At 44.9% G+C, this 15668-nt stretch overlaps 1 protein-coding gene across 19 annotated transcripts in view; it reads right to left on the reverse strand.

The window, feature by feature from the left end:
- Window positions 1-9567, reverse strand: part of RIMS1 (regulating synaptic membrane exocytosis 1) — a 305427-nt gene extending 295860 nt beyond the window's left edge. For 3 of the 19 annotated variants that reach the window (XM_059842618.1, XM_059842638.1, XM_059842617.1), the window contains exon 1: window positions 9172-9564. In XM_059842618.1, the coding sequence (XP_059698601.1) occupies window positions 9172-9335 (164 nt within the window). In that variant the 5' untranslated portion in view covers window positions 9336-9564. Of the gene's footprint in view, window positions 1-9171 lie in introns of all 19 variants that reach the window. The other 16 variants (XM_059842628.1, XM_059842636.1, XM_059842623.1 and 13 more) reach the window with 8 other exon arrangements.
- Window positions 9568-15668: the final 6101 nt, after the last annotated feature.

A 15668-nucleotide genomic window follows, 5' to 3' on the forward strand; every position in this document is an offset into this window, starting at 1 on the left:
CATCACTAAGAAGTGTAGCCCTATCTGCTGGGCTCATCCCTGATCAAAAAGCAACTCTCAGGGCATATACTGATCTTCAGTGACTCCAGGAGGCCTTAAAATAGGAAAGACAGACAAAAACGTTAGGAGAGTTCTAACACTATGTTTTTACTACAGATATCTGAAAAAACTCCATATACAGACAGGTACATTCCCTTATCTTCAACAGTATGAACAGTGCACACCAAAGTGTACTAAGTCCTGAAACTGAAAATGAGATACACATAATGTGAAGAAACTCTGAAATTTGTACCTAAATAGGTGTTCTAATGCAATCCAGAACTGTCTAGAAACAGTTACTCATCATGCCGTGTCTCTTCATGCCTCTGAAGTGGCAACTGGATGAACAGTCTTGTGTGTCATTACTCTGAAAATTGCAACTAGCTCTGCTTGCCTCTGTAACAGCACCAGAAAATATATTTGGAACATGGCTTTCTTGCTTAAAACTCTCTGGACATAAGTATCTGACATGCAATCAAATTTTGAAGATGATTACTTAAGTTCTAAGCACAAAGAGCTACAATGCTATCCTATCAATTGTCTTATCTAAGAAACCATTAAATCCGACTCATAGTTTTATTATTTTCTGCTGCTTGTTGTGAATATCGAAAGTGAGTCTGACTAAAATTTACTGTCTAGATTCCAAAACTAAGCTATAATATTTTACTATATCTATGAAGTATAAAATAACAGATAAAACAACCATAATTCTTGACAGATGTACATATCTGATAAGGTATTTGCATCCTTACAGATCTAAAACCTGGATTTGACTGAGGCAAATCATACAAAAGAGGTGTAAATCTGGTGAGGGTAAATAATTTCAGTAATTGTAAATTTATGCAAGTATTTTCAAAAAGCAGAATGAAACTACTCACTCTGTGTTTGTAACTGATGACATAAGATTTTTTTACATGTTTCATCATTGCTGGGAACTGAATTCAGACTACAGGCACGCAAGCTTTTTCCCCTAAAACATAATTGCATGCTAACATCTATTAATTAAAACTCATAGGCCCAGGGGAGTAGACAAATGCAGCAGCCACATGTGGGTAGAGCAAAGAGGAAGGTAAAATAAGCTGGAAATTATAATTGGCTCTAACTATTGGCAACCCAAAACAGAATTTCAGTTTTGTCATTTTCCACCTTCAATAATGCCTGCATTTCAACAAGCTTGAATACAAGGGCAGCAGTATTTTTAAGTAGCCTTTTCTTAAGGCATTAATCTCAAGCCTTAAAATGCTTAGTAACCGCTTGATGAAGGAAACACGCTACATCTTTGTTAGATGCTTTCCTACCCAAGGATGCAAAAAATTCTTTGTACAAGTCTTCAGAAATAAAAGGGTATTGACAAGACTGAGAATTTCAAATCTCTCTTAATGCTGTTTTCCCTCTGCTATCTTCCAGAAAAATAAACATCACGATAGTACCCTCCCCCTCAAAGAAGAAGCCTCTTCTACATAATTCCTTTTAAGATGAGGTTTATAACAACTCTGTACTTTGAGAAGTTCCTGCCCAGAGATCAAGTTTTTTCCCACAGTCTTTGTCTTCACCCTTCTGCAGGGCACAGATAATGCCTTGAATTTGAAGAATAACAGACTTCTTAGTTAGAAAGTATTACTGTGATGTCAGACAAAGCTGGCAATGAAGCTCCGGCAGAATCTTGCATCAAGTGGAAAATCATGTGGGAAGGAGCATGCGCAGAAATAATGCCCTGTGGATTCCAACAAAACCACTTAAACTGGGGCCAGAAAAGAGCTCTGGACAACAGTCTGCATCTAAGACATTCTGATAGCTCAACATTTGCCAATCTGAAGCCCGTGTCTAAAAGATGGTAGGAATGTTTATTACTATCTGTCATCCCCTATCACCTCCCGTTCTTCTGTAGCTTTTAAGAAATGCCTATCAATCTCCTATTGTCTGCTGACAGTCTCCTGCTCCTCCTCAGCAGTGAGATGTAGAGGAGCAGGAAACTGCCCAGTAGAGCAGTCAATGACTGCCTCATAATTGCCTTGCTAGTGACTGTGTTCAGTTCTGAATATGTTTTGAATCCTCAGTCTCCTTAGAAAACACAGCCCACCAGCAAGTGAAAAAATCACTATCAATTCTCTGAAATACCCTGAAAGGCATGAACACACTCCTTGCAATTCTGAGGTCACCACAAGTTGTCTTCTTTATCAAAATACATTTATGGCCATACTTGCCCTCTCAGACTGATGAAAACCTGAAGCTTCAAATGTTGTTAAATTCCTTCTGATGCTTCCATTGGCCAAAAGGCCACAACAGCTTCTGCACTGTTCAAATTCTCTCCTGGACTCTCTGAGCAAAGGCCTTGGGCAGTAAGGAGGAAAGGTTGAGGAGCAATGACCAAGTCAATCTTTTCTCTGAATGATTTGAGAACACGTTTAGATACTGGTCTCTCTTGTAAGCCTGAAAACATCCAGCATAAGTCTTGCACAGGGAGAAAAATCCCTGGGGGCCAACCAGCTGGAAAGAAGCTCTGCAGAGAAGCAACTGAGAATTCCTGGTCAGCACCAAGCTGAAAATGGGCCAGCAACATACACTTGCAGCAAAGAAGGCCAATGCCATCCTGGGCTGCACTGGAAAAGCATCACCAGCAGACTGAAAGTGATGACCTTTGCTTTCTGCCACGTCTGGATGATAAATCTACTTCCGGCTCCTTAATATAAGAAGGACATGCTGGAGCCAGTGCAGCAAGGAGCCATAAATACAGACAAGGGACGGGAGCATATGACATGAGGAAAGGCTGAGACTGGGACTGCCCAGCCTGAGGAAAGAAGACCCAGAAGGATTTTTTACATGTGTAAATGCCCAGCGGGGAGGACTAAAGCAGACAGAGCCAAACTCTCCCCAGAGTTGCCCGGTGACTGGACTAGAAGCAATGGACACAAACTGAAACATGGGAAGTTCCATCTGAATTATTACTGTGCAAGTAGCTGAACACTGGAAAAGACTGTCCAGAGAGGTTGTGAAGTCTCCATCCTTGGAGATACTCCAAAGCCTTCTGCACTTGGTCCTGGGCTACCTGCTGCAGGTGGCCCTGCTCTCAGTAAGGGGCTGTACCAGACAATCTCCAGCAGTAAAATTGTTTCATTGTGGATTTGTACACTCAAGTGTCAGGATCAGAGTCGGCACTGCCAGGAAGAGGTGCAAGGTAATATTTGAACAGTCCTGGGTGATTCGAGGAGCTTAAAATACCCATGCACACAGTAAGCAACCTGCACTCGGCTCCCCACACCACCATAGGGTCTGAAACATGGCGGTTCCAAACTGCTTTAAGTACAAAGGAAGAAATAAAGGTTCTCGAGCAGAAGCCTCCATTCCTCCTGCTCCACTGCAGAGAAAGTGAGATTCATGCAGCCATGGAAAGAATATATAAGAGCAAGGCTGAATCAGAGGAGAGAGTCTTGGTATTGTTTATCTATTTCATCCTTTAATTCCCTGGTGCCAAATGCACAACCATTTCCCAGAACTCGCAATTCCTCCATTGTTTCTCAGTGGAATTAAAGATAGGCTTTTGACCTTTCAATCTAAAGATAAGATAAAGCCAAACTTCCTCAAGATGGCCCCTTCACGCTCACTTTTATTTCTGGAAAGTGGCCCAGTTTCAACAGAAAGGAGGAAGAATGATCCTACCTCTTCCTTCCGTGCTCTTTATGGGAGGGCAGTTATCACCAGGGACTTACAGCATACAGGCTAAGAAGGTCTTGGAACCATACTTCCTCCTGTTGCCCATGGGTACTATACAAAATGAGGATGGCATCAGCTGCCCCTTTGAGCAGTATTCAATGTTTTCTGACCGTGTTAGGTGTGGTCCAAGTTCTAGAAAGGGAGAAGGAAAGACCCTGTCTCCAGAAAACTGGTTGAGAGCACAAGCCTCCTGGTCATTGGTTAATCTTCAGTTACACAGCAGGAAGGCTGGAAGCTTCCAGGTGCCCCAAGGGAATTATAGAGAGGTTACTTTGCAAGCCCTGAAACAGATATTCTCATCAACTGCAAGTGACCAGGATTTGGCAGCCCTGAAAGATGAGCAGCTGCAATATACCTGTTGACTCTAGAGATCGGAGTTTTATTAAAATTATGCTTGTGTACCTTACTAAGTGGTCAAAATGGGGTGTTAGCATCAATTTCTCCCTAATTATTAACTGCCATGAAAAATCCTGAGATAACTTTTAAGATGGGAAGGTTTCAAGTATGTGCTACCCCTCTACTGAAGCTACTCAATTAGAGTTACAAAACTACAAAGCACATCATGTGTCTTAGTTAACTTTCCTACTACTGCCACTACCTCAGCCAACAATCTCACAGCCTTCTTATGTCCCATCAGAAGCTAGTAAGAGCTTTTATCCCCTCTTAAATTTGCTCCAGCAAATGAATGCCATGGTAACTAGGAACCACTTCCTAATTACTGGCCAAAATTTGAACAGAACTGGAACTCAACCAGCTGTGTTCTCAGCTGTCATAGTTTCCACTTAGTACTTGCCTAACCCAATGAAATAAGGCACACAACTACATATAAGCAAACTTCATCTTAAGTACACACATATATATGTGACTGAAGTTTGCTGTACATAACTGTGTTTTTTTCAGTTCGAGGCACCTTATACCCATAAGCAAAATAGTTGTCTCAGGCTACCTAGTGTTTAAATGTACATTCTGAATCTTCAAACCATCTTTTTCTTTCAGTTTTACACACACACACACTTTTCCAAATGACAGTTTGTTTCGCTCTCCAGTCTCATTGAAAACTTACCCTTTCAGGCTCCTTCACAATTTCTTAGTCACATCAGTCACCTGTTGGGCAATATTTGGACTTCAGGCTAGACATCAGCCATTCAACATGAAACTCCTCCCTTTCAGTTACAGAAATATCTACCAAGTAAAACAGGAAAAAATGCCTCCGATGTGAATTAGTCTGCAGAGGAGGCCATTTTACTACTGTTCTATGCAAACATTTATTCATATAAGAACAGCAAAAGCTTGGGTGTCTAGGGCCAAGTACTATTAATAGAGATAACAGAGACTATAGTCTTCAGAGATATGCAGAAAATCTGGCAAAGTCAGTGTGAAACAGGGAAACAAGAGTGGATGGGAGTTGAGCATGCCATGGTAAAGCCCCATCTACCCAACGGACTGCTCTCCTTGCAGTTTTCAAAGGTGTGGCAAATTGGAAAGTGATGCTCACCCAGCCACAGAGGAACAAAACACAAAGCTCTGAAGCTCCAAGATGAGACAGAGGACCTGCTTCCTACTCCCAGACTGTGAGACTGCACTGAAGAGGTTTCAGTTTCCACTTAGTGCCGGGCAAGCATCAAGTGTTTATGTGGATTTGAGCCTTCAGTGCCATGCAACAGACAGTTCATTGAATAAAGGCATGGATATAGTCTCAGGAATACCTGGTGACACTGTCCCTGTTACAGAAGGAATGCAGAACTTGCCTTTGCATGTGAAGGCAATTTCAAGGCAATCAGCTGGTGGCAAAGTGTTCCTCAAACCAAAGAACACCTGTTCGTAAAACATGCCAAAGAAGGAACCTTCACAAAAGCCCAAACTCCTCAACACATTACTCCATGGTATTCAACAAGTCATAGGACAGCAATGTGTTCCCCTTCCACAAACATCACCCACAGCAATGTGAAATCTGATTTCAGAAGTGTGCAGGGAGGACAAGGTCCCTGCCACTGACCCGGTGTGCCTAGAAGAAGAAAGGCACTGTATAAGATGTACAGTATAAGATGTACATCTTTATCCTAGGGGGGTGACAAGCTCTGTTAGCCCCACAAAGCTGAAGGAAACTCAGCAGACCAACAAAGAGACAGGGCAAGTTCCTGGAAAGCAGCAAGCAGGTGGTCTCAAAGGGAAGGATGCGTTTGTAATGCTCCAGTGCAGGCAGTGAAAGCAGCGCAGTGTCCATCGTCCTGCGCCCTGTAGAGCGCCCTGCTCGCGGCTGGCACGCTGCAGTACGTGCTGATGTCAGCATGAACTGGCAGACAGGGCTTGCAAGGAGGCCTCTAGCTCAGAGTCAGAAACAGGGAACAGGGAGACAGAGAGGTACAGACCCAAAGGAGAGGGACACAGCCTCTTTACCGATGACCCTAACTGCTTCCACTTCTGAAATCCATACAGTCCACTCACACAAACACTTTAATTCCAGTGGATCCACAATTTTATCACCACTGTGCGAAGAATATAGTAATTTAACCAACATTTCTTCCTATTGTTTTCTGCTATGAGGAGTGCTGGAAAGGAAAATTACAAGTACTGTTTTAGAAACTTTCATTGCTATCAGGACATCCAGAACAGGAGAGAAATGCTGCACCCTTTTTAGCCCTTATGATTCATGAGACAGCACATATCCGGTCTCTGATCAGCCCAGGATTGAAGGTAGCCTAGTTTGCAGCACTGATTCTCAGCTTCACTTTCAGGGAAAATTACAGATTTGCATGTGGGTGTTACAGATGGAAACATTTCTCCACCAGGTGGTTTTAATGAAAACTGGTGGCAGTTTTGTTGAGACATTTGGATAATCAGAAAATCTTTTAACAAAGGTAATAGGAAGGGGTGCTGATGATATCTGACTTTTATAATATAGCTGTGTCATCTGATAGCACCACTGTATATTTGTAAGAACTCATTATGAAATCATGGAAGCAAATTCTTGTCAAAATTCCAGTCATAAAAGAGTTACTTCATGGAAAGGTGTGTAAAACTCTTATCCCAAAAAGAAAGTAAGTGCTCTGCATACCTAAAAGGCAAATCACCTCAGAAAATCTAGTGGCTCTCTCTAAGAGTTGAATCACAACCCATTTAAAAAAATATATGCTGTCACTTGAGTTTTACAGAATAACAACATAGATAATATAGCTAACAATATAGCTAGAGGAAGTATACAGGTTTGCAAGTTTTCCAGTGTATTTTCCCTTAATTTCTGGCTCTTTAGATGAAGACAGAAATCTATTTAAAATCACAATTTCTCAGGCCAATGGAGAGTATACACTGTTATTATTTGAAAGAACTTTTGTAGGGAAATAAACTTTGAAATTTGGGTATTAGAAACCTTTGAAGATAATATAAAGTAATTTCTAGTTGAATTCACAAAGCATCATTTTCGCACTCTTCTAAAAATTGTATTTTAAGTGTTCTAAGTTCATTTAGTGAAACTGCTGAAGATTCCCATAATCTCATAGGAAAGGAAGTATCAGTCCAGAACTCAGAAACACCAATGCAAAAGAAAAAAAAAGAAAAAGAAAAAAAAAGAGGGAGGGATTAAATAAAGGAGGAAAATTTATTCTCTACCCAATGTTAGCAAGAATAGAACTGATGAAATACCATCTCTACAAACAGAAGTTCATTCTCACAGTAAGATTTATAGTATTCCTCTACAACACCATCACAGAACCAGTAATCTCCTTCAAAGAATAAAAGCTAAATATTTGTAGAGAAGTAGCTGTGCTGAAGGACAAGGAATAGAAAGATACATATAGTTTAGAGCCTTTGAGCTACTCCTTTATTTAATATTTTTCTATTGAATAGAAACTGAGGAGGAATCCTTCACTCCCGTTTCCCCAGAGTGACTAACACAATGCATTCTCGCAGAACATTTCTCATTCCAATCACCCCACCTCCAAGGGTAGCCACACCCCAAGCACAATGAACTGCAACAGCAAACTGAACTCTTCGTCTTGAACTGAGATCCAAGCATCGCAGTCCCGGACAGCTCCCGGCCAGTACAGCACTGGCAGCTGGGCCTCAGTACCCACCACTGCACGGATCTCTAGTAGCCCCTGTAAAAATTCAGAGTCAAGAACGAATAGGAAGGGACAGGGACAGCAATGTACTAAAACGCTGTCCCAGCTTCACCACGCACAGCGTGCGGGGCCGAAGTCGGGAGCCTGCGGAGGTTTGGTCCTCAGCCGTGGGGACGCGCTGGCGCCTGCATGGCTCAAGTGGGTATTTCCGATGCAGCCGAAAGAAACACCCAGATCACGTCACACCTTCAGCGCATCCTCCCCGAGCACAGGTGCACGCAAGCAGGCGGCAGTGAGGTAAGGATACACCTCGCGTGGCACGGAGGGTCTGCGTGGCGTCAGAGGCTCGCACTGTTCCAGTCACCTCTCCCACCTCCTCCCGCCCGGAGCGAGCAGGCCTGACGGGCTGTCAGAAGAGGAGAAACCGTGATTCTCCTCCACAGGCCACGACTCCAATCTGTTTATTCTCATCACTCGCAGTAGGCGATTCAGGAACGTTACGTTTGAAGCCTCCGACTGACGGAGGAGGCTAAAAAATGCGATCACATGCGATGCTTGGCAGGGACGAGGGGGTGAGGGAAAAGGTTCAAAAGAGGCTGTGGGGATCTGGTTTCCAAACATGGCACCTACCCACACCCCGCGTTCCCCGCACCCCTCCCCGTGCCGTCGGCAGCGGGATAAACCCACTCCCCCGCCGTCCCGCCACCACGCACGCACGCCCGCCCGCGGGAACGAGCAGTGCGACTAATTCCATCTCTTCCCTAATTACGAACGCCCTGCTGCCCCACGGTGCGGTGCAGCCCGCCCTGGAGCCGGCAGCGAGCGGGCCGGGGCCGGCGGCCCGGGCGGGCGGAGCGGGGGCCGGGGGTGTGCCGGGCGGGGGCAGCCGCCCCGGCCCCGCGGCGGGCGGCAGCGGGGGCCGAGCCAGGCGGGGGCAGCACGGCAGCCGCGGAGGCTCCCGCACGGAGGGAAACCCCACCCAGCGGTCCCTCCTGGCAGAGGCGGGGTTTTGGGGACCCCAAAGGAATCCCACCTCGCCCCTCACCCCGTGTCGGGGTTTCCGCCCGCCCTGTGCCGCCGGCTCCCTCGGGGCGGGGAGGGCCGCCGTCCCGCTCCGTCCCGCCGTGCCGGGCTCCCCCGGCCGTGCTGCCTCGGGAGGAGCTGCCCGGGGTGGGGGAGGAGGAAGTTACGGGCCGGGAGCAGAGCGGGACCGGGGCTCCGCGGCGCCAGCCCCGCCGAGCAGGGCGAAGCCGGCCGGCTCCGGGCACCGGCCGGCTCCCGCTGTGGCAGCGCCCGCTCCGCCCGCCGGCGGATCGGTGCATGAATGAGTGCCTGAATGAATGAATTACTAGCGTCTGCTTACTTGAGCATGGCCTCTTCTTTTTCTTCCTCCTCTTTCTGCCGGTCCATCACTGCCATGATGATGTTCCTCTCCTCCTCTGTCAGGTGGCTCAGGTCGGGCAGCTCCTGCATCGGGGGGGGCACCGTGGGCGGGCGAGGGCCGCGGGGCCCCACCGAAGAAGACATTTTCTTGCCGCCTCTCCCTTACACCTTCTACCTTTGCACGGCGAACCCAGCCAGCCTCTCCTCCGCCCCCTTCACAGGGTAGTCCTCCGAGCAGCGGCAGCCGGCAGCTCTCTGGCAGCAGCGGAGGAGGCGGAGACCCAGCCTTTCATGGTTGCTTGCATCCACCCCGGCCCGGTGCTGCCGCTGCTCGCTCCCTTTGTTTCCGCGGCTTCGGGGAGCTCAGGGGCTGCCGCGCCGCCGCCCGCAGCCCATCCTCCCGGCGGTGGGCGTGCGGGGCGGGGGTGCGGTGGCGCGGAGGGCTCCGGATCGCCGCCGGCGGGCTGCGTGCGGGAGCGGGGGGGCGGTGCGCGCCGCCGGCCGGCCGGGAAGGGCGGGTGCTGCCGCCGCGATGCTCCGCCGCTGCGAGCCTGGCGCTGGAGGAGGGAGCGAGGGAGGGAGGGGAGCTCGGTGCCGGTGAGGCGGAGTCCGAGGCGCGGCGCCGCTGCCCCTGCCCGCGCCGGGCACCCGGGCCGGCCGCGCCTCTCTCTCCCGCCGCCCCCCGGGCTCGCCCGGCGGCCACACGGCAGCGGCGCTGGCTCCGGCACCGCCGCCCTCCTCACGTCCTCCTCCAGGTTTCCTCACTGCAGGTGCTCGTCCGGGTTCCCGCCAGGACTGCAGGCTCGCCCAAGGCAGGGCCACCCGTGGGAGGAGGGTGCGGGTTTGCTGCGGGGCTGGCTGGGGTGCCGGGAAGCCTTGGGCTCCCAGTGCTGCCGGCGCTCCCTCAGGCATGAGCCGTGCTGGCCCCAGCTACAGCCCGCTTGCCTTAAGCGCTGTCACCGCTCGACCGTCCCTTCCTTAGAGTCCCACGCTTCAGCACTTGCTTCATACGCTTCTTAAACCCCGTTAGTGCCATGGTCCACACACACCCATGCCATGGTCCACGCACACCTCCCATGCGGGTGACAAGTGCTCTTATCGGTCAGACCCATTTTTTAACTACTGTGACCCACCAAAACTGGCAGTAAAACATGTCACAGTGCTGACTGCTCAACTGAGAGGTTAGTGCGCAGTGAAACAAAACGTCATGTCCAGAGGTCGCTTCCCTGCCAGTTTCTGGTCTACTAGCTCTGAGTAACTTCATTTTGAGGAGCTGGTAATGAATGCAACAGCTTTTCTCTACAGGATATCATCTGCATGTAATCCACTGGCCAAAAGCTCATGCCTCTTGCTCTGAAGTGTCCTCTGGTCACACATGTGCCTGTCAGTGAATGAAATCATTCAGGCTACTTAAAAATGCAAAGTTAAAATACAGAGAAAACTGCACTTTCAGGTAAAATGTGAGCTACTGCTAACAGACGCTGATACTTAAGACCTCTCAGTCGTGCTTCTGCTGAGGTCACAGCATGGAAACAGCTCTGGTTTCTAGAGAGATCATCTGATGAGCACAAACCAAAGAGAAAAAAATCTATGCTGGCAGTGTTCAATGCTTCTTTCTGCCAAATTTGCCAGGTTTGGAATAGGGAGAGGGACCACATTTCTCCCAGCCACACTAATACCTCTCGCACAAATTCTGAAAGTCATGAACCTTCATGACCCTTTGAATTTGAGAGGAATTACTGTGGCCATCTGCCTGTGTCCCCCAAGAGATCTTCTGCAGGACACAATTTTGATACTACAAATTATAAAGGAAAAACATAATAAGCACTGTGGTTACCACCAGAACTTTAGTAGGATAATGTCCAAGTTCAGTTCAGAAACTGAAGTCTCCCAACTTTTCCAGCACATGAAGGAAACAGAAACTTGAATGACCAACAGATGGCTCAGAAGAGATTACAGTGGTGTTAATAAGCAAAGCGCTATGAAAGGCTGGTAAACACAATAATGTCACATTCAGTTTAAGACACAAACTCTCTACTAACTCCTGTGGTGATTTGTCCCAGGGCCTGGCCACGTTATTACTGATGTAATCCTTCTAGCTAAGTACTAACAAATCAATAAAATCACTTCCCACCATCTGTGACCAGTAGGGAAGATAGCCTTCATGTAACAGGCTGGTGCTGAAGAATTTATCCATTCATTAACAACAAGCAGCCACTTCAAGGAAGCAAAGGAAGCTTCCTCTAAAGGAAGCAAGACTGAATAAAATAAGATGATGAGAAGAAGGTGAAGTACCACCATATGTTTAGTATCAGAAATAACTAAAACATGACTGGAATGGTATTACTAGACGTAATGATCATGTTGTTAGAGGTATACGTAGGTAGTCCATACTCAATCCTTCAGATAATTTGGGGGGGTCCTGCATATGCTAAGTAAAGGATGTAGCTCAAGTAACTGCATTCACTAGAGCAATGGCCTTAGTGTTAAAGAATCACAGCGTTAAGCACAAGCTATCCAAAATATAAAAGGTCTAAGACCATAAGATGCATAAGATGCAAGTGTCTCCAAGATAATTTTATGAAGAAAATATTACATGAGGTTATCCTGCTCACCTTTCTGCTTATTAATTACTGACACAGTTATTTATATCTGTTCTGTATTTGTGTTAATTGCTTTATACTGGGTCAAGCACATGAAATCTTACTGCTCTGTGGAAAATACAAAATGAATACAAACAGTATAGGTTTTCAAATATAATTTCGTATAACTTAAAAGGGAAAGCTGAAAACTCTTGCAGAATACATGTTTCAAAAGTTATGGGAGTTGGAGTGTAGACTTGCACCAAGCCAATACTGTGACTAAAACTGTTTTGCTGAAAAGCTCATAATCACAGAAACATTCAGGTTGGAAGGCACCACTGGAGGACATCTGGTCCAGCCAACCTGGTCAAGCAGGGTCAGCTAGAGCAGGTTGCCAAGGACCGCGTCCAGATGGCCGTGAGTCTCTCCAAGGATGGGGACTCCACAGCCTCTCTGGGCTACCCGTGCCAGTGCTTAGTCACCTGCATAGTAAAAAAGTGTTTTCTTGTGTTCAGACAAGACCCTCTGTATTTCAGTTTCTGCCCAATGCCACTTAAGCAATCACTGGGCACTGCTGAAAAGAGCCTGACTCAGTTTTGCTTACACCCTTCCATGAGATATTTACTCACATCTATAAGATGCCTCTGAGCCTTCTGTTCTCTAGGCTAACTAGTTCCGTCTCTCAGCCTTTCCTTGTATGACATGCTCCAATTCCTAAACTATCTTCCTTGCCCTTCACTTGACTAGCTGTTCTATGTCCATGTCTTTCTTGTGCTGGGGAGCAATAAACTAGAATTGTCACTCCAGATGTGGCTTTAACAGTGTTGAGCAGATGGGAAGGTTCACCTCTCTTAGGCTTTTGGCAATGTTTTTCCTTATGTCTAAAAAGTCCTAGACACAGCAAATTATTTTGTATTATTTTGGCACAAAAGAAGTAGAATTTATTAGAGAGAAATAAAGAAGAAACCATAAAAGTCATCTCATTTTTTGACGGGTCTGCATGAAGAGACTGAACTCTTATTGACAGTATTTCCAACTATAAGTGGTCATTTTCTGATTTGAACACATTTCTTTTGTCATGATGAAACATCTTACACTGTTGTCTAATCAACAGTGTGTGGGAAGCCCAGTGTAGTTCAATATATTATATCCCAAAGTTGGAATGATACATGAGAGCCTTCAAGAGAATTTCATTGCCTGGTTAGTACAAGTTACCCTTGCCTAGTAACATCTGAAGTCTTGTCACTGACAGGCATTCTATTAGATCAATTTCTCTGAAGTCCTGTCTAGAGCAGACTGCTGTGAAATCTAGAAATGGAATATCAATGTAGCTGTTTTAACATATCAGGTAAATTACTTTCCTAAACTTGAACAGCCAATCATTATAATGGAATCCATGACCTTTCCTTCTCAGTACATAACAACAAATGTTCACTTGTTGTCATGCATAGGGCATCAAATCATATGCCCTTTGCATGACAATTGCATATTTCTTTATGATTCTAGACCTCCCCTCAATCTTAAGAACCTTCTTTCGCACCCAAATCTTCCTTTTGTATTGACCAAATGCCACATTCTCAATTGTTTCCTTGCATGAGGCAAACTGAAAGAAGAAGCAAAAAAACCCATTCAGAGGGTTTTCCTGTAGGTTCCTTGTCTAGAAGAGTGGTGCTCTTTCTCCGACTGATGGAAGACTGGGGATGTGAAAGCTGTGGAGGAATTTTCAGCTCAGTGGGCTTGCCATTTAAGGGGCAGCCATGAAAGATGAAATATCCTGTAGCACCAATATGTTAATGAAAGTGGAACACTGTGACTTGTCTCTCTCAAGAAGCTGAACAATTTTAAAAATTTCAAAGACTGACCAAATCCAAAGGAAAATATATTTTATCAACATAGCATAATTTTCAAGAGCAGGCATTTTTTTGGCATCTGACTCACGACTTTTCATTTCTTTAAGTTTGAAGGCACTACAGTACTTTAAGAAAAAGGTCAGAGCTAGCTTTAGCATGAGAAGAAATGGAAACAGTCCTTTCCATGGCTGAGAGAAAATACTGGCCCAAAGGGATTTCACTTCAGGTAGGAATTTCAGGGCCTGTTCTCAAGATCTGGTATTATGAATAATTTTATAATGAGTGCCAATATTCTGCAGCAACGAACATTTTAAAAATCATCTCAGGCAGAAGTGTTTGGCTTTTTAAAAATATATTTTATTTAAAACAAACAAACAAAACTCCAAACAAACAAACAAGCAAAAAATTCCCCTACCTCTAAATGACAAACAAGCAGTTCCATTGACAGCAAACCTTATGGAGTCTGCTTTTTGATGACAGCTTTGGATTCTCTTGTGTCAAATAATGCAGCTGAGTTCTCACTTCCACCTGTTCTTTACTGGGCACACAAATCTGAGTCTCTTCTATCTGGCTGCTGATTTTTGTAAAACTCACAGGAGCTCAGTGTTTTTAAGCTTCTCCTTTTTTGTCAGGCTTTTTTCAAATTGGTCAAGAGATTCAAATGGTGGCATACTGACAGAAAAGCAGAGCCATTGCATAGCTTGGTTTTCTTAAAAGAATAATCTAGAGACCCTGTCCCACCCCCAAAGGTCTCTAATTATTCCCTTTGCTCTTCTCAATTTTCCCCTGTTTAGCTGTGTATTTCTGGCATGACAGTTTCCAGAAAATCATCCCATCCTTCAGGTGCAGCTTGCCAAAAATGCATAAACAGGAATTGTCACCTTCCTCCTCCCCAACATGGTGCTTCTGTATGTGCAGCTCCAAATCAGACCGTTTTAGTGCATTTGGAAATTCCTATCTGATTTGAATTCATTAGGAGCTGATTTTTATTTCAGTCAGACTACTTTCCAAATGTGTTTGTTAAATAATGATTTTTTAACTCTGAAATACTAACAAGGTTTTAAGTTCAACATCATTTTCCAAGATACTAAGATCAGTTTCCACTTTATCCCCTTTAACTGAAAGAAAGTTGAAAAGTGATATAACTGACACCACCCTCCATCCTAAAAAATCGTCATCTGCTTTTTGTTTCTCTTTTGAACCTGTTGTGTAAAACTGATAGTGTAGGCAGATTTGACCCCATTTAGTTCAGGGGAACTCTGCATATGACCATTGCATAGAAAGACCCTACAGCTGTAATATCATTTTATATATTTCAGAAAGGCTGAGAAGTGTTAGAGCTCAGAGACAACAAACAGAAGCTCAGTGCTTTTAGTCAGCAATCTGGAAGTTGGGAAAGTTGGAAAATTTTCAATTCAAGCATTGAAATAACACAACATTTCCTGTAGTTACAGCCTATATCTTTTTGGAATAAGAATTTTATTGTTGCTTCAGTGTTTTTGGCAAACATGTCTAATATAGTAATAATAATAATAATAATAATAATAATAATAATAATAATAATAATAATAATAATAATAATAAATTCACTTCCAGTTAAGTATCTTAACATTATTTTTTGCTCCAAAAGAGAATCTTCAATAAAATGTTAAATGTTATATGCTATGACTGCAGTAGATAGTGCAGTAAGGGTAAGATCTAAATGACCTAAATCACCAAATTAACAAAGTGTTAAAGTACACTGAGGTCCTCTTGCTGTACATGTAGGCACAAGCCCTCCAAAAGCTGACAGCAACTCGGAAATACTATTGTTGAGAGAATACAAGAAACTCCTGCAGTTTTCTCAAGTCTAATTGGCAGTAAACATCTGGTTCCCTAGACAGGCTGTAAAGAAGCAGCAGGTAAGAGGATTGCAGTGAGCAGAGAATGGTGTCTTTTTCCAAAGCTGTTCATACAGTGGAGGATGTGCTAGGGCATGTTCAGTTGTACAACTGCAGCCTTATCATAATCTCATCCATCTCTATTCATAAATAGCAAGACACTTT

Source organism: Haemorhous mexicanus, chromosome 3 (assembly GCF_027477595.1).
Source record: "Haemorhous mexicanus isolate bHaeMex1 chromosome 3, bHaeMex1.pri, whole genome shotgun sequence".
Lineage (NCBI taxonomy): Eukaryota > Metazoa > Chordata > Aves > Passeriformes > Fringillidae > Haemorhous > Haemorhous mexicanus.